The 13,312-nt window shown below is 34.8% G+C and overlaps 3 protein-coding genes across 4 annotated transcripts; 2 read left to right on the top strand and 1 right to left on the bottom strand.

Annotated features, from left to right (window-relative positions):
• Positions 1–2,871: 2,871 nt before the first annotated feature.
• On the bottom strand, positions 2,872–10,947 carry Rop (Syntaxin-binding protein Rop). Of its 2 annotated transcripts, none has more exons than XM_065370818.1 (12): positions 10,738–10,947; positions 6,783–6,923; positions 6,541–6,696; positions 5,984–6,087; positions 5,694–5,842; positions 5,399–5,614; positions 5,229–5,330; positions 4,940–5,147; positions 4,613–4,861; positions 4,347–4,534; positions 4,108–4,265; positions 2,872–4,025 (listed from the first exon to the last, which is right to left on the bottom strand). In XM_065370818.1, exons 1-12 carry the CDS (start codon positions 10,763–10,765, stop codon positions 3,964–3,966), a joined length of 1,761 nt encoding a protein of 586 aa, XP_065226890.1. In that variant the 5' UTR covers positions 10,766–10,947; the 3' UTR covers positions 2,872–3,963. The 2 variants fall into 2 exon arrangements, with proteins under 2 accessions (XP_065226890.1, XP_065226889.1); XM_065370817.1 differs by lacking the exon at positions 5,984–6,087 and adding an exon at positions 6,313–6,416 and having other exon boundaries at positions 10,738–10,946.
• LOC135850092 (gastrulation defective protein 1 homolog) lies at positions 7,651–9,730 on the top strand. Its single transcript, XM_065370816.1, has one exon. The coding sequence runs from the start codon at positions 7,793–7,795 to the stop codon at positions 9,668–9,670; it is 1,878 nt and encodes a 625-aa protein (XP_065226888.1). The 5' UTR covers positions 7,651–7,792; the 3' UTR covers positions 9,671–9,730.
• Positions 10,948–11,260: 313 nt separating the features above from the next.
• On the top strand, positions 11,261–13,236 carry Rrp1 (Recombination repair protein 1). The gene is made up of 7 exons (XM_065370819.1): positions 11,261–11,480; positions 11,568–12,044; positions 12,121–12,247; positions 12,335–12,478; positions 12,570–12,713; positions 12,787–12,967; positions 13,042–13,236. Exons 1-7 carry the CDS (start codon positions 11,328–11,330, stop codon positions 13,157–13,159), a joined length of 1,344 nt encoding a protein of 447 aa, XP_065226891.1. The 5' UTR covers positions 11,261–11,327; the 3' UTR covers positions 13,160–13,236.
• The last annotated feature ends 76 nt before the right edge of the window (positions 13,237–13,312 follow it).

Below are 13,312 nucleotides of genomic sequence, written 5' to 3'. Positions count from 1 at the left end.
AAAATGGTCAAAATAAGTCCCAAAATTGAAACTAATCTCCCAAATCCAAATTTCACAATTTCCAGCCATTTTTCAATTTCTCCAGAATTTTGAATTTGCTCCCGAAGGCGTGAATATGGAGTTGGGCAGCTAAAAATCCAATTGTATATTAGACTCGACCTATTTAACGAGTTTATCTACATTTGAGCCAATTTTGAGAGTGACACCTCAAGAGTGGTTTTTTGAGGTGTCACTCTCGCTCCAAAACGGCTGGAAATGGTAGAATTTGCGCTCCGGGGATTAGTTCTTGAAGAAACACAGCGATTCGCATAAATTTCAAAAATTTCCTCACATACGGTTATCTTTTATTTTTTTGGATTTTTTTATTTTGAAAAAAAAAACTGGTCAAAAAACCACTCTTGAGGTGTCACTCCCAAAATCGGTTTCAATGTGGATAAATTCGTTAAACAGGTCGAGTATAATACACAACTCGATTTTTAGCTGCCCAACTGCATATTCACGCCTTCTGGAGCAAATTCAAAATTCTGGAGAAATTGAAAAATCGCGCTGGAGGCTCCAGAATGACTGAAAATTGTGAAATTTGGATTTGGGGGGTTAGTTTTGGACAAAATACAGCGATTTGCGTGAATTTCAAAAATTTCCTCACAAACTGTTATCTTTTAATTTTTTGGATTTTTTTATTTTGAAAAAAAAGTGGTCAAAAAACCACTTTTGAGGTGTCACCCTCAGAATCTGCTCAAACGTGGATAAACATCGTTAAACAGGTCGAGTCTAATATACAACTCGATTTTTAGCTGTCCAACTTCATATTCACGTCTTCTGGAGCAAATTAAAAATTCTGGAGAAATTGAAAAATCGCGCTGGAGGCTCCAGAATGACTGAAAATTGTGAAATTTGGATTTGAGGTGTTAGTTTTGGACAAAATACAGCGATTTGCGTGAATTTCAAAAATTTCCTCACAAACTGTTATCTTTTAATTCTTTGGATTTTTTTATTTTGAAAAAAAAGTGGTCAAAAAACCACTTTTGAGGTGTCACTCTCAGAATCGGCTCAAATGTAGATAAACTCGTTAAACAGGTCGAGTCTAATATACAACTCGATTTTTAGCTGCCCAACTTCATATTCACGTCTTCTGGAGCAAATTCAAAATTCTGGAGAAATTGAAAAATCGCGCTGGAGGCTCCAGAATGGCTGCTGGAAATGGTGAAATTTGGATTTGGGTGATTAATATTAGTTTTGGGACTTATTTTGACCATTTTTACCGATCAAGTACGTACTTTAAAAAAAAAAAAACATAAATCACCAAAAACAGTCAATTTTGAATTTTCAAAAATTCGCCAAAAATCAAAAAATGAACTTGAACAGCTGAAAATTTGGTTTTGGGGGTTTTAGACTATGCTCTTTCCAAAAATCGCGGTCCCGTTCAAATCGGCGTGTGACACCTCAAGAGGTTCCCTTTCTAGTTTGCATTCGACCAAACTGTTGAATTTTAAATACTTCACCCCATAAAACAGAAATTAAATTAGGTACCATTACTTTTATCAATCATCTGCGAATTTCATAAACACTTCGAAGTTCTTGATTTTTGAAAAATAATACGGCGATGTTTATATATTACGGATTACCAATTTATTCGTGAAATACGTAACAGAGGGGTAGAGAGTAATATCAGTTTAAAAATATATATAATCTCCTCAACGCTGTTTCGTTCATTTTGCAAATCTCTGCATCACAAAGCATATACCTACGGATACCAAATTATCACGAGCTTTCGAACACAGGAACATAGTAAACGCTCTATTATTTCATATTCTCCTGATAAAAATGGTATTTTTTCACACCATTTCGAGACTTTGACGAGAATTACCAGCAAAATTGAAGTTAAAGCCTACATTAATACATTCTTCGTACTGAACTTATTAATGAATTCGATAAAACCAAATTCATCACAAAATACAGAGGTACCTACCTATATTGCTTTGCACTTTGAAAAAAAATGCTCAAGATTAAAATACCTACTATCAAGTTGATTTCCAATTTGAGATCGTCAGATGCTCATTTTTGTAAACCTTATCTACCTTAACAAACGTAGGTATTGGTTTCGTTCAATCGGCATGAAATCATTTCAAAAAATAATAACGTCGATATATTTCTCTGAAATCATTACCAAACATCAATTTCAATGACCTCATTTGAACACCCTAACGTGTTATATTTTCCTAATAAGAAAAACATTTTTTCGCGTAAAATCAAGCCAAACATTTGCTCGTATGTTCGAGTTGCACATCTTGCCGTACAAGGCGCAACTTACATAATTTTCAATAGTATTTTGTTCGACGAGCATTTCAAGGCTAGGAAATCATTCAAGGGGGTCAAGTGTACTGTTTTGTTGAACTAAAAAAAAGCGAAATTATTCGATATATTTGTAGGTATTAAAAAATTAGGCAATTGGTAAAATACAAAATTTATCTTGATGATGATACTCAATATCGAATATTAACGATTAATACCGTTAACTTTCACGTTTACAGTAATCGAACAAATGTTCAAAAAATTAAAGCGAAATTGTTGGTTCATCTTTCAAGTTTTTTTTTCTCGATCGTGCGAAGTAATCCAATCCTTATTTTGGTCAATAGATCAAACTACGAATTAGGTATCGGAACTATCAATATAATAAGACGATTCACGTAGAACTAAATACGGTATCGTCAAAAAAAAAATTCGAGTGATTTCTATTTTTGAATTCAATTATTTTCTCCAAGAAACCCGATCACTCGACTCGAATCAATTTCACATAAGTTACCAAGTCGAACTCTGTATCTTCGATAACAAATCACTCTTCAAAAGAACAAATAAATAAAACACATCGTATAAATAAACAAAAAGCATTTATTAATTGCTCAAAGATATACAACTATCGAGTAGTAACATGAAAAGTAAGAATCTAAAAAGCTACAAGGGTAGCCTCTGGTACACGACTATGCTGGCAACATAAAACCGAAAAAGAAAAAACAACGATACGATCGCCATATAAGAAACAACTATGTACTTAAAATTAATAATGTCTATTCAACAAATAAACGATTAAAGTGGGCTAACGTCGAATTAACGTAAAAAAATTGAATTAAAAATGATATCCTTTCATCAATGTTTAAATAATTACAATAAAAGGAAGTAGTTTTTAAAAAAAGTAATTGGAATGCAACGATGCCAAAATAACGATAACAATAAAAAAACAAAAAGTGTCCCTAATAAATATATCCTAGAAAATATTCAAAACAGAACTCGGGTGAGTATATATAAATGTGAAAATTCTCACGTAATGTAGGTTATAGTACATATTATACTAAAACATTACAAATAACGTTAACCATGCAATCTGTTTCTGCATTTTCTATAATATTCAAAATTCTCGCACGTAAAATATAACATAGAGCCAAGTGTAAGTACGTATGTTTTTCATAACAACAAAAAAATAAACAAAAAACAAAATCAGTATTATGGCGAAATGAAGTATAAGAAAGGAACGTTAGAAGCATGCAAAGTATGCAACAAATGAACTATGACTTTATATAACATCGAACAACGGATAACGCAGAAATTCTGACGCGGATAGTTGGAGAAAAAAAATAATAATAAATGCATTTCACTGTCATCGAGTAACATCTTTTCCTTCTTCACTCTCTCTATCACACTGTTAACTTTCCAACCGGACACTGCCGCAAATAAAAATCAAAACGATATTCGAGATAACAAAATGGTAATCTAGTATGAATTTTTTAGTTTTAAACTAAAATAACATTGAAAAAAAATTGAACAATTAAAAGTAATTAATATTATTAAAATTGTAAAATTTTAAAAAAAGAAACAAAGCGGATGGAATAATAGACCAGAAGCGAAAACAAGCGAAGGAGAGAAGAATAAAAATTCCATCTTCGAAATTCCCTCATTCCGATTTACATCTTAAGAACTCAATTCGCCCAAATTCGTGAGGAAATTCTCCGGAGTCAGGACATGCGATGAACCTGGAATAAAATCAGTCGAATGTTACGATATTCTAGATTTATATATAGTTGAACGAGTGATACCGAAGCTTTGAAAACTCACCGATGATCACCTCCCAATTTTTCACACCGCTTGTAACTTCGTACGCGCATCTCATCTCTGAGAAGCTGACACCGCCGATGATGAATACGATCAAACGAGGTACATTCTTAATCAGCGACTGTTGACCTTTATCTTTATGCCAGTGACCATAACGAGCGCTGGAAAAAGAAACATAAAATCATTAACTACCGTAATCACGATTTGATTCGATTTTTAAAATAAATTGCCATTTTACGAACCTTGTAGGAGCATGGTATCCGGTAGAGGCAGCTCGACCAGCTAAGAATGGGTAATGTTTGAGATCAAGCTTATCATCGATACAATCTTCCATTAGATCTTTAACTATCGGCGTCCAACGTGACATCTGGTATTGATGTTCGGCGCTTCTTTCTTTACGTGTGATTTGATATATTTTCTTGCGGTTACCCTTCGTATAAAACATAATATAAAAGAGATTACGACTTCGAAGAGCTGAACTGCTTTTTTTAATGTATCTGTTACTTACATTCACCACTGAATTTAGACCGAGATGAGACAAATTAATGATGGCTTGTTTTTCTTCGGGTAGAAGTTGAGCGTGTTGGACAACTTTGTTGAGGTTTTCTTCGGATAGGCCGTTTTTGGAAATTACATACAATATGATGATACGCATTTTATCGAAATTGCTAATGTTTTGATCCAGTAAGACAGGCACAATGTTACGCATGTGGTCTTTGATTCGTTCGCCTTCGACGTCTAAACCGGTGGCTAAATCCTATCGAAAAAATACGATTAGAACGCGTAGGTAGATACATATAATTTTCAACGAACTGGAATCATATAATTATTTTACCTGCTCGACTTTGCATAATTTATCGACCATGCCTGAGAAACTCTTCATGCAATCTTCCGCTAAATGAAGATGAGTAGAATATTTACTCAGTTCTTTCTGATACTGAGGCATTTTCTTGATCATCGTCGACAAATCTCGCATCGATTGCTTGTCGCCTGCAGGCATACGTTTAGAATCGATGAACTTTTTCAAATTTTTCGTCACGTTTCTGAAAAAAAAAAGAAGTTGAGAAAAATCATCGAATCTTTAATCGATCAAGACCGATCAGCGTATCTAAAAATTAGCTTACTGAGATACGACGGCAATATGCTCGTGTCTGAGTTCCACCCACAGGTCATCGTTTTCATCTAATAATACTTCTTTTTCCGGAGCACCTGATGTAGCGACGTATCTGCGGAGTAAAATTAATCAGATTATATTCGCCGAAGAAATCAATTCGGTTCGTTTTAAAATACTCACTTATATACGTCGTTTTCGATGGGTAATAAATCGTAGGCCATCGCTTGGAATGTCAACTCGTGAAGAACTGGTGAAACGCAATCGAATCCTCGATCCAATATCATCAACTGGGATCTAGCTTTCTCCGGACCTTCGCCCATTGTTGGCTCGTCCGCTTTGTAAGCGTCTAGTTTCTGCTGCACAATTTGGGCAAGTTCGGCGTTGCGATCAAAATCACTGCACACAAACCATAAACATATCGTCAGGAATGAATTAATTTAAAAAATATTTCACGCGAAGGGATACATGTACTTACGCTCTGTAACGAACAGATGGGTATTCGCCCAACGTAGCGCACAGGGTGGCGATCTGCTCGGCGATACGTTCCATATTGGCAAGCCTGGTGCTAGCGTACGATGGATTATAATAACATTGGAATGTCTCCGGCGTATCCAAAGAAAACACCTAGAATCATTTCGACGTTAATATCTAGCAATTTAATATTATACAAAAGAATACGGAACATAAGAATACGAAAAACACAAGCGCCAATAAATATTACACAAGCTTCGATACGTGCAACACACCGACTATTAACCAACCAACCTGACATTCGTAAGGTAGAAAAGCGATATTAATTTCCTTCAGCGTTTTAATTTTTCTCGCTGCCGGAGATTTACATAATTCGTTAAATAATTCCTCTTGGCATACTATAGGCCGCATTGTACAACAAACATCGATTATTTCGATTAATTACACGATACCAGTACAACACAGGCAAAAAAACATATAAGTAACACGTGAATCAAGACAGTTAACAACAAGGGACATTCCACATTCGTATCTTGTATTTTTTTTTCTCTCGACTTGTTAATTTATTGTTAGTAAAACCATCACCGGTGCAAAAAGCCCCCACATTTTGGTACACAATTTACCTGACGTTCGTAGGCCACAAACGATATATTAATTTCTTTCAAAGTTTTGATGAATTTTGCAGCTTTGTGATGGCTTAAAGAATTAAATAATTGGTCGGGACAAGCTGAAACGAGAAATCTTCTTAAATTGTCGTTTTATAATTATGGGGGAACTGAGAGAGTGAAAGGTTATTTCATAGACGATTCGAGACTGATGGAAGGTAGGATTCGGTAAAAATGAAAATATACCTTCGGTGAAATAGACGTGAGCAGCGCGATACATTGTTCGATTCGGGTTCTCAAAATCTCTCATCAGAGCGTGTACCGATTTCTCGCTCGGAGTTATTAGGTACACTGCGTCCATTGAAGGTAACGGCTCTCTTCGTTTCAGTAAATCTTCAACGACTGAAAATTGAATAGGAAATTAATCATAATTATGAGAGCTTTCCACCTCAAAATAATGTAATTAACGATGGGTAAATTTTAAATACTTGTGATTCCTTCAGCAGAGATTTCGTGCATTTTACAGCAAGCTGAAACCATTCTCATGGCGAGCTGATCGACTACTAAAACACGCCATTCAACTTCTTTCCCAGATTTCTTCTTCTGTTTGATGACATCGTTCATAATTTCTGCAATCATAATAAAACAAAAGTCATGATTAGTTGAATTGAATGGTAGAAGTGCAGATACGTTGCATAATAAAATTAACAAAATTCTAAATCCTAACTTGATTTAATCGTTTTCATGAACCATGAACGTTTGTTGAATTGCATTTTAATAGATACTGAGGTGTAAATGTTTGAAAAATACACGTTTTATAAGAAATTTGATTGAAATATCAGCTATGTATTGACTATTGAGGAAACTTGAAACGAATAATTCATTCAAAAATAAGATTATAACTTCTGAGAAAAATTTAAAAAATAAAGAAATGATCATTTCCCCTATTTTCCTCATTTTACAGTCAGTCTTTCGTCTTTCCCTTCAGTTCTTTCGTTTTTTCACATTACAGATTCGTATTCGGTATTCGTAATAATTTATATTAATTTATTTTCATACTTGACACTTCAATTAAATTTAAATTAAATTTCCATTTTCTAATTTTCACTCCTGGAACGATGAACTAAGAATAATTTTTCAGTATTTTTCAAATTATTCGTAATTAATTAAAATTCATATTTCAATATTATTTTTAAAAAAAAATTGAAAACTGCACGAAGTGCACGATTCACAATTTGATTATTTCAAAAAGGCAACACTGATAAACGAAAAAAATTCGAGCTTCTCTAAAAATCCGCAGCGTAGCGCTAGTAACGTTCAAAACGCAACGTTGCATTTTCACGCAATGCGATTCAAGGCAACGTCGTATCAATCAAACTTGTTTATTTTATTTTTTTTTCATTTTCGTTAATGATAAAAAATTGAATTTGGAAAAAAAGTGAAATAAATCGAAGTAACGTCAATTAAAAGAAGTCTTCTCTAACTAAATCGCGTATCGATGAATTCATTAGTTGCCTACGACGAAAGCAGCGAAGATGAAAGTTCGGACGAATTGGCCAACACGAAAGATACCGATCGATCAACACAGTCATCCGCGAACGAAATCAAAGCGAAACAAGATGAGAAAAACACGCCGAATGAAGACGAAGATGAATCAAATGAATTGATCGGACCACCAGTGCCTTCATTCGTCGATGAAAACCCTACTAGTCCATCTATACCGTCGTCATCTAACAACGACAATTCAAACCAAGAAGAACAAAACACTCTTGACGAAGATGACTCAGATGAGCTAATCGGACCGCCAATTCCCATGTTTGAAATTGACAGAAACCCGGGTCCATCGACGCAAACAGAAGAATTAATCGGACCACCGATACCGGAACACGAAGAAGATGGTTCCGAGGACGAAAGTTTCGATTTACCTATCGCTCGCAATGTATCGTTCACTCACGGTTCCAAAGCAGTAACAGCTCTGGCTATAGATCCTACCGGTACTAGATTTGTGACCGGTTCTTTAGATTACGAAATGCGATTCTGGGATTTCGCCGGAATGGACAGTACGTTGAAAAGTTTCAGATCAATTTATCCCGTCGGTAATTACCCGATAAAAGCGCTCAGCTTTTCGGCTACTGGCGATAGAATCTTGATCATTTCCGGTATGGCTCAAGCCAAAGTACACGATCGCGACGGTCACGAAATTTTAGAAACAGTCAAAGGTGATCAGTACATTTCAGATATGTCTAAAACCAAAGGACACACGTCTCCGTTAACAGATGGATGCTGGCATCCGCGAATTCGCGAAGAATTTTTGACCAGTTGCGAAGATAGCACGTGCCGAGTATGGAACGTTTTCAAGCCCTTACAACATAAAGGTATCATCAAATGCAGGGCGAAAAATGGCCTAAAAACTACTCCGACGACTTGCGCTTACAGCAGAGATGGTAATTTTATAGCTTGCGTTTGTCAAGACGGCTCTTTTCAACTTTGGGATACTCGTAAAATGTTCGTGAATGCTTCGAAAATGATCAGAGATGCGCATCAGTTCGGCACCGATACTTCTCGTATTGCGTTTTCGTACAGCGGGTATCTGATGTGCACCAGAGGAGGCGACGATACGATGAAATTATGGGATATACGTATGTTTAAAAACGCTGTTCGAACAGCTACCGGTTTATTTTCACGATATGGTAGTACAGATGCCATGTTCAATCCCCAAGATAGCGTCATTATCACCGGAGTATCGTTAGAAAAAGGCGAAAAAGAAGGCAAGCTGTTATTCTACGACGTCAACACGTTTAATCGAATAGAAGAAATAGAAGTTACAGATTCACACGTTATCAAAGCTCATTGGCATCCTAAACTGCATCAAATTTTCGTCGGATGCGGTAACGGCTTAGTCAAGGTATTCTACGGTGAACAGAGTACCAAAGGTGCTACACTTTGCGCCAACAGAAGAACCGCGAAAACCAGACAAATCGAGACTGTGTCTTATCAACAAGTTATTACGCCCCATGCTCTACCGATGTTCAGACAAGATAGACCGAAATCTATTCGAAAACAAATGGAAAAAGATCGGTTAGATCCGGTTAAATCTAGACGCCCAGATTTACCCATCAAATCCGGACAAGGAGGTAGAGTTGCTTCCGCTGGGTCTACTCTTAGTTCGTATGTTATTCGAAATTTGGGTTTAAGTAAGAGAGTCGAAGATGATCAAGATCCCAGAGAAGCTATTCTAAAGTATGCTAAAGAAGCGGCTGAAAATCCTTATTGGGTTAGTCCAGCTTACTCGAAAACTCAACCGAAACCGATATTTATGAAAGAAGAGACGAACGAAGGGAGCGACGAACCGGAAGAAAAACGAAAAAAAGTGTAAATGTGCTAAATATTATTATAAGATGTAATTTTAATCGAATTAGACGAATTCCATTTTTCACGATGTCGAGTTTTTATTAACTTTGATGAAATCTTCATTTCGCAGAATGAAAATATTACTACTTGGAAAACTTACGATTCAAAAAATTGAGTGAAAATTGTCACGTTTGAATACATATCGAATCTATTTTCGAGAAACAAATCACGAAACGTTCTCGACATTTTTAGAAAAAAATCAGAAGTATAAATATTAATTAGAAATTTGTTCAACTCCGCTTTGGATATATTAATTTCATCAAAAATTCTCATAGCACATAAAACGTTCACCGAAAACCACCATTGACTCGTTTCAAATTAAGCATATTTTCTCTATGAAAACTGCATTCAAGTCACTTTACTTCTGGTAGCGATATTTAATATTCGACAATAATTATGTTTTGAAGAAAACGGATCCAAACTGATAAATTAAAATTTATTCACACCTTGTACTTTGTTTCTCACGGTTAATTGAACTCGATAGAGTGTGGGCCGAGTTTATTACATGCATACTATATCTTCAGCTTTCAAAAATCATCAATTCGGCGGTATAAAACAAAGAAATGATCTGTTTGTTTGATGAAATAATTTCAAAAATTGAATTAGTCACAAAATCAATATACCGTCAAGTGTTTACGAACTGTTCATTCTTATGAGAGTATCTTGACAAATATGTCACAAGAGATGATTATTTGGTTTACGGTAGTTTAAGGAAAATATCCAACAAACGTTTCTGTGGCAATTGTTGAACCCATTTCTCTACTTTATAGGGTTTGAATTACGATTTCCGATAATTCAAAATGCATCCTATGTGGCCAAACTTGAAACAAGAGTGAGATGAATGTTGATAAAGACGATTTTTCATGATAACGCTTTCGTACATAATTGAGATCAATTATGGTGATTTTTGGACTGTATTATTCAAGATGAATGCTATTCTTGGAAAAAATATACGGAAAAGAAGCGTACATGGCAAGATATCATCGGGATATAATTTAAATAACAGATTAAATGCAAAATGTTGTTACTCACTTTGACCAACTACCAACTTTAGCGCCATGATTTTGGAAGCAAATTAAACGTTAAAACTAATGTAAAATATTAAAACGATGTACGAAACACTTATGAATTAATTAATAATGAATTAATCTCGAAATTCTTCCGATAACTACGTAAATCAAATATAAAATTGAATCAAAATACACAACACCATCGAAATCATCGAATCAAACTCAATCATCAAGCTTCAAGGACAAGAAAGCAAACAGATAAACAGCTTGCTCGAATGACGTCATTTTTATTACTCATCACGTCACAGAAAAATTCTGTACAAGTTTAGCTGGAAAATTGAGCTTTCAAAAGACAGAAAAGCTCGCTTTTTTTGATGAATTTTCAAAAGAAGAGACCACAAGTTCATTTCCTGAGTTGAATGAATTCTAAAAAAGATATCTTCATGCCAAAATGTTCCTGAAAATCAAATTCATAGCTTTTTTTCTCAAATTTGATGACTATTGATAAGAAATTTTCATCTGTGAAATTGGAAAATTGGCGCACAAAAAATCGTAATTCAATGAGGACCAAAATTTTTCCCGCTGCTAATTTTTGAGTTTTGCTGTTTACCCATGAAATATTTCGATATTGCAAATTTCGTGTTCGTTGTGAGTTCTTTATGTGTTGTGATTGTTTCGATTAAAGCTACGACAAGTGACTGCAATTTGTTTGATTCTAATTTAAGTGTTTGTGAATCCCATAATATGCCCCGTAAAAGTAAGAAAGTAAGTATCACATTTCTTCAGCTCATTTATTTTATTGATAAAGCTGTTACTTTCATCTCATATTTCCCTCACGTGTGATGGTTTCAGACGCCAGTCGTGGCAGAAGCAGGTGACAGCAAAGAAGTTGAAAGCAAAGCTGAGCCGAAGCTTGAAAATGATTCTGATGAAGAGCAAAATGGTAACGAGGAAGTTCTTCCTGTAAAGAAACCGAGATCTAAAAAGGCTGCCAAAAGCAAAGGTGCTGCCGGTAAGAAACCGGAGTCAAAAAAAGATGAAAAAGCTCCAAAGGATGATTCCAATTCGAGCGATGAAAGTATTGAAGAAAATTCAAAATCAAAGAAAGACGATAAAAAAACTAAAAACGAAGAATCAAATAAGAGAAAACGTGCGAAAGACGATGACGATAAAACCGATTCAAAAAAACCTAAACAGGAACTACTGAATCAAGTCAGCTCTGATCTCGATTCGTTGGTTGTAACTAATACGAAATGTACTGCTGATGGTAAATCTTCCAATTTTAAAATTGCCTCGTGGAATGTTGCCGGTCTACGTGCTTGGATTAAAGTATGTGTAATTATTCTACCCCCTCTGTTCAAATCATTCGTTTTGAATTTAATTACGTCTGTTGATAATGTTTCAGAAAAATGGCCTCGATTACATTAAAAAAGAGCAAGCTGATATCGTGTGCTTGCAAGAAACTAAATGCTCCGAAAGTAAACTTCCTCCCGAAGCAAAAGTGAAAGGATATCACACTTATTGGTGTTCTGGTGTGTTATTTTAAATTGAATCATATCGTTTCAGACATGCATTGTGCCGATGAATGAATTTTATTATTTAAAATCATCTTTTTACAGGTATTAAAGAAGGATATGCCGGCGTCGCATTGTATTCGAAAGAGAAACCTTTAAATGTGAAATATGGTTTAGGAAAACAAGAATACGATTCTGAAGGAAGACTTATTACAGCTGAATATGAGAAGTTCTATGTCGTCGCTATATGTACGTCTGAAATTGCTACAATGTTTTGTAGATTTTTGTAGCATTTCTAGTTTTTTAATGTCAACTGTCGAATAATGAATTATAATTTTAGATGTTCCCAATGCTGGACAAGGTTTAAAGAATTTGAGCAAACGTATGCAATGGGACATAGATTTTAGAAATTATCTGAAATCTTTGGATGAAAAGAAACCAGTACTCATTTGCGGTGACATGAATGTTTCTCATCAAGCTATTGGTAACTTGAAATGTTTTCACAATATGTACGTCTTTAAACGAAATATCTTTACGAAATTATTTTTGTGTACTAGATTTGGCGAATCCGAAAACTAATACGAAAAGTCCCGGGTTCACTCAGGAAGAAAGAGATGGAATGACTGAGTTATTGGAAGCCGGTTTTGTTGATTCTTTTCGTAATTTGTATCCTGAAAAAACCGGAGCTTATACTTATTGGACATACTTTGCTAATGCTCGAAAACGAAATGTTGGATGGTAAATAAACAATTCGGTAAAAATCACAACGAAAGATTTATTTTTATTGATTAATTGTTTTTTTTTTTTTACAGGAGATTGGATTACTTCATCGTATCAAAAAGGTTCGTTGATAATGTATGTGACAATGTGATCCGAAGTGAAGTTTATGGCAGTGATCATTGTCCCATTGTTTTGTTTGCGAGTGTGTAATATCTTTATTTTTTTCTATATTTTCTGATAGACTGTGTGTTTGATATATTTAATCTGAATACATTTTTTATACTCAATCCGCTTGATATTCGGTTATAATTTTTTATTAGAAAAGCTCAAAACAGTTTCGAATTATGTTCATCTCTTCGAATA

This window comes from Planococcus citri, chromosome 1 (assembly GCF_950023065.1).
Source record: "Planococcus citri chromosome 1, ihPlaCitr1.1, whole genome shotgun sequence".
Classification (NCBI taxonomy): Eukaryota; Metazoa; Arthropoda; class Insecta; order Hemiptera; family Pseudococcidae; genus Planococcus; species Planococcus citri.
This window is presented reverse-complemented; position numbering and strand designations above follow the sequence as displayed.

What these genes read in the sequence shown, in the direction of transcription:
- LOC135850092 (XM_065370816.1), top strand. Translation starts at nt 7,793, where the DNA reads ATGAATTCATTAGTTGCCTACGACGAAAGCAGCGAAGATGAAAGTTCG.
- Rop (XM_065370818.1), bottom strand. Translation starts at nt 10,765, where the DNA reads ATGGCGCTAAAGTTGGTAGTTGGTCAAA. An exon ending in CTCTGCTGAAGGAATCACAA is followed by an intron (nt 6,697 to 6,782) that starts GTATTTAAAATT and finishes TTCAATTTTCAG; the next exon opens with TCGTTGAAGATTTACTGAAA. An exon ending in AAATTGGGAGGTGATCATCG is followed by an intron (nt 4,026 to 4,107) that starts GTGAGTTTTCAA and finishes ATTTTATTCCAG; the next exon opens with GTTCATCGCATGTCCTGACT.
- Rrp1 (XM_065370819.1), top strand. Translation starts at nt 11,328, where the DNA reads ATGAAATATTTCGATATTGCAAATTTCGTGTTCGTTGTGAGTTCTTTA. An exon ending in TGCCCCGTAAAAGTAAGAAA is followed by an intron (nt 11,481 to 11,567) that starts GTAAGTATCACA and finishes TGATGGTTTCAG; the next exon opens with ACGCCAGTCGTGGCAGAAGC. An exon ending in GTTCTATGTCGTCGCTATAT is followed by an intron (nt 12,479 to 12,569) that starts GTACGTCTGAAA and finishes TTATAATTTTAG; the next exon opens with ATGTTCCCAATGCTGGACAA.